Source organism: Euphorbia lathyris, chromosome 5 (assembly GCF_963576675.1).
Source record: "Euphorbia lathyris chromosome 5, ddEupLath1.1, whole genome shotgun sequence".
Taxonomy (NCBI): Eukaryota; Viridiplantae; Streptophyta; class Magnoliopsida; order Malpighiales; family Euphorbiaceae; genus Euphorbia; species Euphorbia lathyris.
The window spans coordinates 73,482,029-73,496,623 of record NC_088914.1 but is presented as its reverse complement, the minus strand read 5'-3'; the positions used below and the strand labels follow the sequence as shown (position 1 = coordinate 73,496,623).

The window sequence follows — 14,595 nt, the reverse complement described above, 5'->3', positions numbered from 1 at the left end:
AAGGAAAAATTAAAATATGATAAGGAATATTAAAGTAGATAAGTATGTGATTTGTCATAAATTGAATGAGAAACATATGGCGAGAAGAATTAGGGTTTAGCGTTTATCTTACTTTAACCCTATCAACTTTAACTTTAAGTAAAAGAATAAATTAAAATAGAATAAGGAAGGTCAATGTAAGATAAACATGTGATCTGTCATGAATTGCATGAGAAACACATTGCGAGATAAAAGAAATGGAAACAACATATTTTGTTTCCGAATAAGTTAAATACATTGTTTTAACTAAATATCCAAATATAATGCCTCACTTTAACATCTTCTGACATTTAGGTTTTTTTTTGTTTTTTAATAATTTATTGAAAAATTTGGTTCGAAACTCGTTAAATACCATTTAGATTTATCATTTTTCAATTAAAGTTTTCGAAATACACATATGAGGTGTTTGTTTACTCAATTTCCCCCCTAGTTTGTGTTTTTATATAAAAAAATGAGAATTTTAAGTGTTTGGTTAGCGAACTACGGCCACTTATCTGAAAAGCAGTTTTTTTTTCAATAGCAAATATTAAATCACAACAACAAACAGTAGATAAACCAAAAGACTCACAGACTCTTGAAATATATACTTGAGACGTTTGACATTAAGATCAAACTTAATAGTATACATTTAGTGTTTTTTTGTTTTATTTTCAAAGATTTGAATAAAGTACAATAGTAGTATGTAATTTGAAAATTTTAGAAATACGTAGGTATATATAAATGACTAGAAGTGCTCTTAGGTAAACGTATTGATATCATTGGTCAATTCGTATAGTTGATGTCCATTAGAAATACCAAAACGATGAGACGATTCTTTCGACAAGATTCTAGCTGAATTATAAAAGTAAAGGGTAAAAAGGTAAAATAGATACAATTAAGTGGAAAAAATTTGTACACCGCAATTCTCCATCTTTTATCTGTCTCCCTCTCAATTTATGGTAGGTGACATTTTTATCATACTTTCCTTATTAACTTTAATTTTAAGTAAGAAAGAGTTAAAATAAGATAAGACATGTTAAAATAAGATAAGTATGTGATCTGTCATAAATTGAACGAGAACACGTGGCGAAAAAAAAATTGAATAAGAAAGAGTTAAAATAGAATAGGAAAGATCAAAGTATAAGATAAGTATGTGATCTGTCATAAATTAAATGGGAAACATGTGGCGAGATAAAAGAATTGAATAAAAAAGAATTAAAATAGGCAGTAATTCCAAATTCACTTGGTCAGTCACTGACCAGGTGAAAACCACCGATAGAATAGGATAAGAAAGGTTAAAGTAATATAAATATGTGATCTGGCATAAATTGAATGAGAAACATGCGGCGAAATAGAAAAAAAAATTAAAACATATATTTTATCTCCAAGTAAGTTAAATACACTGTTTTAACTAAATATCAAAATATAATGCCCCACTTTAAAATCTTCTTACATAAAGTTGTTTTTTTTAATAATTTATTCACAAAAATCGGTTCAAGACTCGTGAAATTCCTTTTAGATCTATCATTTTCCGATTAAAGTTTCCTAAATAGACATATGAGGTATTTGTTTACTTTTTTTCTTCTTCTAGTTGGTATTTTCATATTAAAAATTAGAATTTTAAGTATTTGGTTAGATCAGTATTTTTTACATGGATCCTGATGACCACGTGACTTTGGTCATTTAGGATTTTAATCAATCTACATCTAACGATGAATGACCAAATTCACCGTGGTCATTAGGGTCCATGTGAACATTACTGTTGGTTAGATAACTACATTTGCTTATCTCAAAAACAGTTTTTTTAAAGGCCTAATATATTACCAGCTTCCTGAACTTGTCCAAAATAGCAGATTGGCTCTTTGAACTTTGCAAGTGTCTCACCTGCTCCCTAAACTTGTTTATTTCGTATCACCGGCTCCCTAAACTTGTCCATAAAAGTAGATTAGCTCCCTGAACTTTGTAAGTGTCTCACCAACTCCCTAAACTTGCTTATTCTATAACAACTAAATACAAAAACTTATTAAACCTAAATTCTAAAAATATGTCTTCATCTATTCGAGAGGTAATTTTTGCGCGTCTCCTACCTTTCAACATACTATAGAGAGATTGAATGAGTGAGAACCGAGAGTTAGTATTATGATTTTTGTATTTAGTTGTTACAGAATAAACAAGTTTATAGAGCTGGTGAGACACTTTGCAAAGTTCAGAGAGTCAATCTACTATTTTAGACAAATTCAACGAGCTGATGATGTATTAGACCTTTTTTTCAACAACAAAAATCAAATCATAACAACAAACCGTAGATAAACTAAACGATTCATAGACTCTTGAAATCTCTACTTTGAGACTATAATCTAAGATCAAACTTAATTGTTTACATTTAGTGGTTTTTGATCTTGATGATTTGAACAAAGTAGGATAGGGTATGCAATTTGAAAGTTTTAGAAATACACTAGGGGTAGGTATATATAAATGAAGAAATTTGGTTGAAAGCTCTCGATGACTGTGCGTATTCCGTGGATTCTAATATTTCCATCGGGCCAAACGGTCACTGAAAATAGTTAAAATATAAACAAAAGAGTTAAAAAAACAATAGCAGTAAAGTAAAAAGTAAAGAAGGAAACTCAGTAAAAAGAAAAAAGAAAAAGAAAAAAGATAAAAAGGACAAGCGTGAAGGCCTTCTCAGATAAAACTCTTCAGCTGCTTACTCTATTTGTCACCCTCTTTTCTTCCTTTCTCACTCTCTCTATCCATTCCTTCTCTTCTCTCCTCTCTGTCTCTGCTATCAATAGAGCCTACTGAGAGAGATAGATATATAGATAGATAAAGTAAATTGTATGGTGATATGATATGCAATGAGATTTTGATTTTGATTTTATCTTCTTTGATGGTATAATGAGCAGAAGACTGAATCTCTTCTTCTTTGAAGAAGAAAATGGCTTTTCAAGGGGAAGATAGCACTCTGATTTCAAGCCCAGCATTGATTTTTGATGGGTTGTACTGCGAGGAGGAAGGGATTGATGAAGATTATGCTGGTGGGAATGAAGATTTTGTGAGAAAGGAGTTATCTTTATCTTGTGTTTTGCTTGAGCAGGACTTGTTTTGGAGTGATGATGAGTTGTTGAATCTAATCTCTAAAGAAAAGGAAACTCATTTTTGTTTTGATGATTTTTCATCTGATGGGTCTTTGTTGGTTGCTCGTAAAGAGGCGGTTGATTGGATTTTGAGGGTAAAGGGGTTTTATGGATTCACTGCTTTGACCTGTGTTCTTGCTGTTAATTACTTCGATAGATTCATTTCTAGTTTAATGTTTACGAGAGATAAACCATGGATGGCTCAACTTGCTGCTGTTGCTTGTTTGTCTTTGGCTGCTAAAGTGGAGGAGACTCAAGTTCCTCTTCTTCTAGACTTGCAAGTATGTTTTGTTTATTGCATTCCTAGTGTTTGTTAAAATGCCTCAATCAGTTTTTCTATAACAAATTTGTGCTTTTTTTTAATTAGGTGGAGGAATCCAAGTATGTGTTTGAGGCTAAGACTATAAAGAGAATGGAGCTTCTTGTGCTCTCTACTCTTCAGTGGAGGATGAATCCTGTTACCCCAATTTGCTTCTTTGATCACATAATTAGGAGGCTTGGACTTAAAAACCATTTGCATTGGGAATTTTTGAAAAGATGTGAGCTTTTGCTTCTCTCTGTCATTTCTGGTAAGCAATTCAACTTCCTATCACTGAATTTAGCTTTAGCATCAGATGTTGAATGCAAAAGACATGAATGTTGATTAAACGGTGATATTAATAATCTCAACTTGATTTGCAACATTTGAATTTTGTTTCAGATTCAAGATTCATGAGTTATGCACCTTCTACATTAGCAACTGCAATTATGCTGCATGTTATTAAGGAGGTTGAGCCATTTAGTCAAATGGAATACCAGAATCAGCTTTTGGATGTGATCAAAATCAGTGAGGTTTGTGTTGTCAATTTGATCCATGATCTCCTGTTGTTGTATGAAATGTAGAACTTTGTTGTAGCTCATCAGTCCAATTCCTTTTGCTATTTTTCAACAGGAGGAAGTGAACCAATGTTACAAGCTCATCTTGGAGCTATCAGGTGAGCAAGATCGAAGCTGCAACAAGCGAAAGCATCCCTCAGCACCTGGTAGCCCAAATGGTGTCATTGATGCATATTTCAGTGGTGATAGCTCGAATGACTCGTGGGGGGTGTCCTCAACAGTCTCATCACCATCAATACCTCGGTTCAAAAGGATGAGATCCCAGGATCAGCAGATGCGGTTGCCTCCGTTAAACCGTATGTTTGTGGATGTGCTTAGCAGTCCTCATTGATCTCTTACTTCTCCTATTCTCTAGTTCAAAACATTGTCATTATAAATTTCTCTATTTTGCATATTAATTGTATCCTGTGGTTATTGGGGCACCATCTTTCTGTGTTTCATTGATTACAAATACATTTCGGGCCCTAATATTTGAACTACCTCAAGCTAGACAAATTTGAAAAATTCAGTTTGTTGAAAGCGATTAGATTATCATTTCCATTGGTATAAGATGGTTTGCATTCTGTCATTGCTGTTGTTTTATCAATCTCATCAGTTTATGCATAAGCCAAGCCAATTTCTTGAAGGAATAGATAATTGTTTACTTGAGAAGCTTTTTGGTCTAGACCACATGTATCTTTGATCTTGGCTTAGAGCCTTAGTCACAGTTAAGGCTCCTCGCCCCTCCCTGCTTGTATTTAGTGGGGATCAGCCTCCATTGCCAACTGAGCTACAACCCGTAGGTTACTCGAGAGCTTTTTAGAAAGACAAGGATATGAAGTGTTTGTATCTCAACATCAAAGAGATGGAGGGATATAAATTTAAAAACTACTAAGATATAAAAAATACTATAAAATTAGGCAGATCTTTCAACATTGTCAAACTAGAAAGAAAAAGTCCTAACTAACCTACAACCAAAGTGCTGAAAACAATTGACATCTGCCTTTGAGACTTAAGTTCCTTTCTCCCATGTCTTTGTCTTTATGACTTGTGTGCTTGGTTACTAACAATTTGACTATATCTAATTTTTTAATGTTGTCTTTGTCTGTTTCACAACAAGATGAACTAGAAAATAATAAAATTTTATCATATCCAAAACTTTACTCCTCATGTCTGATATCAGGATGCTCATGTTGTGCCAAATATGTAGTGCATTTAACTTGTATGTTGTGGGGGGTGGTTTGTTTGCTTGAAGCCAGTGCTGCTCATCCAGCCTACTTGGATTTTTTGGCAATTATTCTGTCAAAATATGCACAAAAGTGGTTCTCTTAAGTGCCATAAAGCCATTGAACAAAGAGCAGCCTGTGCATATAGTGCTCATTACCTGGAAATTAGTTTAGAAAGTTGTAGGCACAGAAATTGAAATAAATAGTCGAGTTGAGTTTTACCAAGTTCTACGACAACCAGTTGTCGAAGTAGCTGCAAGTAGAAGCAACCAATTAACTTTATTGGACAAAAGTTAGGAATTGAACATCTAAACTTAATTAGAATCTCATTAACTTCTGCTATTAGCTCAATTACTTTCTTATCCAAATTAGATTAACTCCTGTTTGGCTGTTTTTACCTAAACCACATCCAATCCTCAAGTATGGAACATTAATGTGTACCCTTGTGCTGTGCTATTCTTGCTTTTATCCCTATAGAATTAATGAAAGCAAAAGCTATAGGAGATTCTGCATCATTTTGGGGGGAAAACAAAAGGAAGGGAAAGAACAAGTTTTGATTTCTGGGTGGACCTTTGAATCATCCACACATTCAATTAGTGGTAAAATTGAGAGGTGGGAAGTAACTTTTATTAAGTAAAGCTGATAAATTTTAGGTCTACAGCAAATGTTGCTTTGAAGGGAACTTATTGAGCAGGAATGTGCTCAAATTTGATCAAGTTTGAAGCTTTTTTAGTTTGAATTGGTTGCATGAAAAAGAGATATTGGAATTTCATGCTTTATTGGTGTTATTTGAAAAAGAAATGAAATCTAAAAAGAAGAAATGGAGGAGGATAGTGGAGAAATGGAAAGTATGTTGTGGTCCTGGTGGTGGCCCTTTGCTTTTTGCTTTAACATAAGTTGAGTATGCAATTTTTGGCCGTTGACAGGCATGATAATGCCTTAGGAACATAATTCGTGAGAGAGAGAAAGAGAGAGAGATATGTCAATGCAATGCAACAGGTAAAGATATTAGGCCCACTCTGTAATAATAATTTTGGAATCATGTGATTGTAACCTATGTTTTAAATGGTTGACCTCCCTACTTCATTTCCTACTAAATTATGTTTGTTTCCCTTTAACTATGCATTTAAATCAAATTTAAGGGTTAACTGTCAAGCACTTGCTTGCTTGGTAGTTATGACACTCGAGAAAAAGTATGAGCTTGTAGATAGGGTTTGGGATAGGGTTGTAATTGAGCGGACTGGAGTTTTGATCTGCTTATGCTCGGTTTTATAGAAAACAAATGAGTTCGAGCTCGAGCTCGAGCTCGAGCTCAACATCTTGTTCAAACTCGGTTCATTAAGAAAATTATTTGATGGTGAGATGTTTTCATAACTCGTTTATCCGTTCACAAGTTTCACTCGCTAACAACTTGTTAATTCTGTTTATGAACTTTACTCGCGAATAACTCATTAATTGTGTTCATAAGCAAGATTCACAAATAGGTTGGTAAAGAAGAAAATCTGATATCCTTATTTCAATGTCCCCTTCCACGTCCTTCACAAAAAAAAAAATGATCCCCTTTTATATTTTCTTGGGCTTGTTAATTCTTTTTAAAATGAAGAATTGAAGTCGAAGATAATGTTTTAATGCCATTTGAAATTTATTTAATACAAACCTATTTAGTTTTGAAACCTATAAAACTAAAATTTTACATAAATTTAAGTAGTTTTATATTTCCCCCTTTATAAAAATACTATTATTAAAAAAATCGAATCGAGGTTGCTCATAAGTCTATCCATAAACATTATAATCGAGCTTGTTGACACAAGTTTGTCCACGAACCTATAATCCAGTCTGCTTGCAAGATTTTGTCGTGCTCAAACTCGGCTCGTTTACGAATCGAGCCTTAAAATTATGTTGAAGCTCGACTCGTTTATAAATTGAGCCGAACCAGATCGAGCTTTTATCGAGCCGAATGTCGAGCCGTTCACAAGCGAAGCGACTCATTTACAACCCTAGCTAGAGATAGCAATTTCAGATTTGTATCAAAATCGTGTTATCTCATATATATGTTCTATATGGTTATACAACAACAACAACAACAAAGCCTTAGTCCCGAAATGATTCGGGGTCGGCTAACATGAACCATCATATAAAACCGTGAAAATCAAGTCGTGTCAGCGACACAGATTCGCTCCCTCCACTCCGTCCTATCCACTACCATATTTTCCTCAATTCCCAATAAACTCATATCACTCTCGATCACCCTCCTTCAAGTTTGCTTAGGTCTTCCCCTACCCCTCACCACTACATCCCTTTGCCACTCTTCGGTTCTCCTAACCGGCGCATCAAGCGCTCTACGTCTCACATGGCCAAACCACCTTAGTCGGTTTTCTCTCATTTTATTCTCAATAGATGTGACCCCTACTTTTGTCCTAATTATTTCATTACGCACCCGGTCCTTTCTCGTGTGACCACACATCCATCTCAACATACGCATCTCCGCCACCGACATCTTATGGATGTGGCAGTGTTTCACTGCCCAACACTCCGTACCATATAACAATGCTGGTCTAATTGCCGTCCGGTAGAATTTTCCCTTCAATCTATTAGGCATGCCGGGATCACAAAGGAAACCCGTAGCACTCTTCCACTTCGACCAACCAGCTTTAATCCTATGAGCAACATCTCCATCTACTTCTCCATCCGTTTGGATAATAGATCCTAAATACCGGAAGCAATCCGAGGCCTGAACAACTCTCCCATCTAGGATGATTGTCCCTGCCTCCCTACTCCTACGACCGCTAAACTTACACTCCAAATATTCTGTCTTACTTCGACTCAACTTAAAGCCTCTAGATTCTAGAGTTTGCCTCCATAGTTCCAACTTCATCTCCACTCCTTCTTTCGTCTCCTCAACCAACACAATATCATCTGCAAACAGCATGCACCATGGTATACCATCTTGAAGTGAACTTGTTAGTTCATCCATAACGATGGAAAAAAGAAATGGGCTTAGTGCGGAACCTTGATGCACTCCAATCGTAATAGGAAACTCTTCAGTCTTCCCAACACTAGTACGTACACTCGTGCATACTCCCTCATACATGTCCTTTATGATGTCAATATATTTCCGCGAAATGCCTTTCCTTATCAAGGCCCACCAAAGTACTTCCCTTGGTACCTTATCATATGCTTTCTCCAAGTCAATGAAAACCATATGCAAGTCTTTCTTCTTATTTCGATAGTGCTCCATTAATTGTCTCATTAGATGGATGGCTTCCATAGTTGATCTTCCCGGCATAAAGCCAAACTGGTTTTCCGAGATCTTCACCGTCCTCCTTAGCCTTTGTTCAATCACTCGCTCCCAAAGTTTCATAGTGTGACTCATTAATTTGATTCCCCGATAGTTGGCACAATCTTGGACATCGCCTTTGTTCTTATACAAAGGGATTAAGGTACTTTTCCTCCATTCTGATAGCATCTTATTGTTTCTCCAAATTTTGTTGAAGAACGTCGTCAACCATTCGATTCCTCTTTCTCCCAAACATCTCCAAATCTCAATAGGGATGCCATCAGGTCCTACTGCTTTCTTCAACTTCATCTTACTTAATGCCATTTTGACTTCACCCTTTTGAATTCTCCGCAGGCATTCATGATTTATCATATCGTGATGGATACTTATATCTCCAACATCTTGTTGGCGATCTCCATTAAATAAGTCATCAAAATAGGACCTCCATCGTTCCTTGATATCCTTATCTCCAACTAGGACTTTCTGGTCCACATCCTTCACACATTTAACTTTTCCGAGATCTCGCGTCTTCCTATCTCTCATCCGAGCAATTCTATATATGTCTCTTTCCCCTTCTTTCGTATCCAATCTTGTATACAGATCCCGATTCACCTTATGATATAAATATAGAAAAAGTAATAATCATATCAATGCTGTGTTAGTCTATTTGTTGAGTTCTTATCTTAAGCACCGGATCTTCCATGCCACTCGGAGGATCCCCAATTCATATTTGGACACGTGTAGTGTGACCCCACGTAATAATTAGAATAGTGGAGCCTCTTATAATATGTGTGGGTCCATGTTACACATGTCAAAATATGTATGGAAGGTCTTCCATTTGACATGAAGAACCGGGTGCTTCTAATAATTTGTCCTATTTATTAGTCTATTATCTCTGTAGATCGTGTTTACCTCTATAAATTGTGTTTCCAAGTCAGCAATTATCACCATTGTGGACCAATCCTATCTCTAGAATTTTGGTAAAATATCCCAAATTTATATATATATAAAAATAGATAAAATCTTAATTTTTTTAGGTAAGTACTCAATAAAATCTTTTATTATTTATTTTTAAAAACTAGAGATACAGTGCTAATTTAGCTCTTCGAACTTGCTGTATAATAAATTTTACATATCAATTTGGTCTTTTTTAATTTGACATTTTTTTATTAAATTAATTACAATGAATCAAATGTTAACATGTGTTATTCCTGGACCAAGTCAACTAAAAATGATCAATTATTACATTCAAATTTGAACCATTTGGGCATTGAGATGTTGAATTATTATGTGTCTGAAAACAAGTTTATTAGGAACAGATTCATATACACCAAAATACATTAAAAAGGGTAAGAAACATTCCAAATTCTGAATATAATGATAAACAATTTATGAGTTATTAAAAATGTTTGAAATTGAAAAGCATTGAATAGGCAATGGGTGAGGGTGAGACAGTGATTCAGGCATATTTCCCAAGTGGGAAGAGGCAGAGCTGTCTTTCTAACAGCAGCTCTTCTTTAATGAACATACAGAGAAGTTATCACTGTAAGAAATTGCATACGTGGATCTTTTTCTATACTTACTCCTTTGTCTTCACTTGTTTCACAAACTTAAGTAAAACAATATCATAAGCTCCATATTTGTCTTAACTTCTAAACTATCATTATTATTATTTTTTTAATGGATATATCCAAAATATTGGTATTTATTCTTCATCGGCGTTCCCTTATATAAGTCATTCTAGAGTGCGTCACATAAATTAAGAAATATATTGATTAACTAAAAAAATTCTCTCTCATATCACTATTAATAGTTAAAGAGGTAAAAAAACAATTATTTTGGATAGGATAAGAGGAAAAGGTTATCAAAATAATAATAGATCATCGGATAAAAGATTGTGTATTTTTTCTCTATTCTAAGCCAAAACGACGTCATTTTGGTCTGGATGCAGGCAATTTTTTAGGACCAATCTATATAGATTGGGTTTATTTTTATGTATCCGGGTCCAAAATCTGCCTCCGGAGGATAAAATTATAGTTATGAACAAATTGAGAGCTCACTGATAGAAAATAAATTAGGAAAAAGAGCTAAAAAAGTGTAGTTAGTGATAATAAATGCAGACAAATCAAAACAAAGAATACAATAAAACAATACGGTTAAGTAAAAGTACAGAGAAAAGAAGGTAAATTAAATCGTGACCAATGAATGAACACACAGGTTGAGAACAGCTATAGAAGGTTGTCTTTTGACATGTTCTTGGACTAATTGTCAAAACTATTAGTACTCTCTGTTGTTGAATCCGAAGTAGAAATTTTGCAGCTGCAACAAGTTTTACCAACTGTTCTTTAAGTCCATTCAAGGTAAAAGAATAATAATGTGAACTTTGGGTTAAAAGAAAAAGTCAGAAAATCTGTAATTGTTGAACTTAAACGTGCAAGTTTTTTCATTACACATGTATGAAGATGTTACTCCTCAAAAGGAACATATCTTTTTTCCCTCATTTCTCATTAACCATACTTACTGTCAGTGGCGAATCCAGGATTTGAGGGAGCAGGGGGCAAAATTCTAAGTAAAAAAATTTTAACAAAAAATGTAAAATTGTTCAATTTTTTATGAAAAAATGCAAAATTGTTCAATTTTTTGTGACGAAAAATGCAAAATCGTTCAATTGTCATGCATTATTTTCATGATTTTTTTTATAAAAAACGTAAATTATAATGTTTCCGACTCGTAATCATCCATTTCCGGGATTCTCGGGTTGTTACGCATCAAATATCCCTAACGTTTTGGGCCAGGTGCAATTTTACCCCTAATGTTTGTAGCCAATAGCAATGTTATCCCTAACGTTGATAAATTGGATCAATTTCACACACTATTATAAAATACCGTCATTTTTTTCTTTATTTTGCACCAATTGCATATCAATTTTGTAATTTTGCACCAATTTTACCTCTAACGTTGATAAATTGGATCAATTTCAGATACTATTATTCATGACCGAGAAGACAGTTTGATGAATTATTTCTCAAATTGACCCAATTTATCAATGTTATGGGTAAAATTGCTCTTGGCTTCCAACATTAGGGATAAAATTGTACCATTTTAGACGTTAGGGATAAAATTGCTCCTGACCCAAAACATTAAAGGTATTTTTGCACTTTAACCCTTATTTTTTGATTTAAAAAAAAAATTTTAATGGGATGACATGCTATAATTTTTCCTCTAAATTATTACTTTCTCGAGGACAATTCATTCCGTGAGATTCATCTAAAATATTTTCAAGATCTACAAGCATCTCTAACGTTGTATAATGCATCACTCATTATACCCCGCTCCACATTACTCTTCAATTGGAGAGAGTACAGTAGAGTATAAACCTTTTGATATGTTAAGAAGGATAAAGGCTAAATTTGACCCCAACATTTTCTGTGAAGTGCAAATTTAGCCATTACAATACGAAATGGTACAAATTTAACCCTAAATTTTTTAAGCAAGACCAATTTTAACTAGGGTAAATAATTTATTAGTCCCCTACTTTTTACCTAACACACTGTTTAGTCCCCCTATTTTGAAAAACACATTATAAGGTCCCTAAATTTTGTCAATATTAACCCTTTGGTCCTTTTGTCTAGTTTTTCTAGACTTGTAATCATTATATTTTAGCATAAATAGATATGTATAAAATAACGAGTATCATGATCAACTTGTATTGTACTGTGGTTGTCCTAAAAGCTAAGATATGTTTGGTTAAAAATCTAAAAAAATAGATAAAATGACCACAAGGTTAATATTGGCAAAAGATAGGGATCTTAAAATGTGTTTTTAAAAATAGGGGGACTAAACAGTGTGTTAGGTAAAAACTAGAGGACTAATAAATTATTTATCCTTTTAACTATACATTATCGAAATTTTGAAAAGATTAGTTTGATTGTTATTTAACTATCATATCGAACATTCCAATATCAATTACACGTAAGATATTTAATGTGTCACCAATATAGTTATAAAAAAAACTTATTAAAATGCTAACAACTAAGTCTTCCACATGCAAGTTAATCATAATTTTTTTTAGTCCATGAGTCTAAAATGTTACTAATGTTAGAGATAATATTCTAATTATCTCTGTAAATAGATTCCTATCTAGTTAGAGTTTTACTCTGTCTATATTCCTAGCTAGGTAGAGTTTTAATACGACTATACTTATGTATTGTATTCCTATACAAACTATTATTGGCTCACTATAAATACAAGGCCTCTGAGCCAGAATGATTAAGCTGATTCAATTCATTATTGTGCCTATTACTTATCTGTCTATCTCCATAATTCTCTCATCTATCTAACCCTAGATTCAACATGGTATCAGTAGTATCAACTTCCGCATCTTCCGAATCCTCTGATCATCCTCAATCCCCAACCTATTCCCAATACAAAGCTTCCGTTGCCGCAAAAGCCACTGCCGCCGCCGCTGCTGCCGCCGCCGGCGTCGCGGCTGTCTCCATCGCACCAACCACGGCGTCGGATCCCGCGGCTGCTCCAAACGCGAACGACACCCTCGGAGGGTCGTTTGCATCATCGGGGTGGAGATTTACCTCACCGTTTGTCACTGGAGAATCGGAATTCCTAGCCACCACCGCCGCTGTTCCTACCGCAACAGTTCCGCCACCACAGAAGACAATCGGCGACTTATTTCCGGCGGATGTCCGCGATGCGCTCCACGCGTATCTGGCGGCTAGCGCCCGTGCGCCCACCGCGGTGGCTTCGACGTCTGCGGCTGCGGGTCCGTCGGTGCAGGTTGCGCAAAACACAACCGCAACAGGCGCGGTGAATGTGCTGTCCCCGGAGGTCCAGACGGCGCTCCATTTTCTTCAGACGGCCAGCGCCCGTGCGCCCATTACGACACAACCGACGATCATGGCCGGGGGGGGGGAGCCTGCGAAGGTTGCGCAAAATCATGAGGCAACCGTCGCGGTAAACTCGCTGGCCCCGGAAGTCGAAGATGCGCTTCTCGCATTCCAAGCGGCCAGCGCACGCCCACCGACAAAAACAGCGCAGATCCAACCTGCGAGCCGTCATCCTTCCGCGGCTCCAATGCAAACCGCGACACCGACGTCATCCAACGACACTGCAATTCTAGCCGCACTCGCGGCATATCAGGCGGCTATTCCACAAACACGGAATCCACAAGTTCCGATTCAGCAGCCATCCGTTCAGGTACAACAATCTGCAACACCTCCAACTCTATTTTCTCCATCAGTTCTGGCTGCCCTTGTGGCATATCAGGCGGCTGAAGCAAGTAACAAAAATCAGGTTATTTCTGAATCACATACCTCACCGTTTTCTTACAATACTCAATTATCTCATGATCCCTCACCATCTTTCTTCTCAAATTCTTTTCACAACACTGTTGATGCACCATCAACCAATGTTAGACATAATTTTATTTCCTCATCCATCCCTCATAATACAAACAATCCTGTCCATCCAGAACCTATACCCACTCATGTTGAACAACCTAGACAACCACCCACAAACATCAATATCAACATCAAATTAAACCCGAATAACTACAAAGCATGGAGAATGTCCATGGAATCTACCCTTCAAACCTATCATCTTCTTCCTCACGTTCTTAGTTCAACACCACCACCACCCAAATTTATTCCTAGAACAGGTTTTGTGACATCAGCTGCGGATTTAATCATAAATCCATCGTTTATTCAATGGGATGATGTAGAAAATGTGGTTAGGACTTTGCTCCTAAATTCAATCACCGAAGAGGTGTTTTCTGAGATTGCATATCTCAAATATTCACATGATATTTGGCTAGCCTTAGAGGATGCCTACGGGCTAATTACAGGCAGCAAGCAGTTTCAGATGGGAGTCGAACTGCATGAACTTGAGCAAGGAGGAATGTCTGTGATGGCATATATGCAAAAAGTGAAATCCATCCTTGATGATCTGGCTGCCTCAGGGAATCCCTATCCTCGGCATCTACTACCGTCAGTCCTTTACAAAGGTTTAGCAGAAGAGTATCGCTCCACTGTTCAGAATCTTGTAACTCAGCGTGGTGCAAACATCAACT

General features: G+C 35.9%; 1 protein-coding gene across 1 annotated transcript; it reads left to right on the top strand.

The window, feature by feature from the left end:
• Positions 1-2,712: 2,712 nt before the first annotated feature.
• On the top strand, positions 2,713-4,599 carry LOC136231061 (cyclin-D3-2). The gene is made up of 4 exons (XM_066020306.1): positions 2,713-3,436; positions 3,523-3,724; positions 3,856-3,986; positions 4,087-4,599. Exons 1-4 carry the CDS (start codon positions 2,957-2,959, stop codon positions 4,360-4,362), a joined length of 1,089 nt encoding a protein of 362 aa, XP_065876378.1. The 5' UTR covers positions 2,713-2,956; the 3' UTR covers positions 4,363-4,599.
• Positions 4,600-14,595: the final 9,996 nt, after the last annotated feature.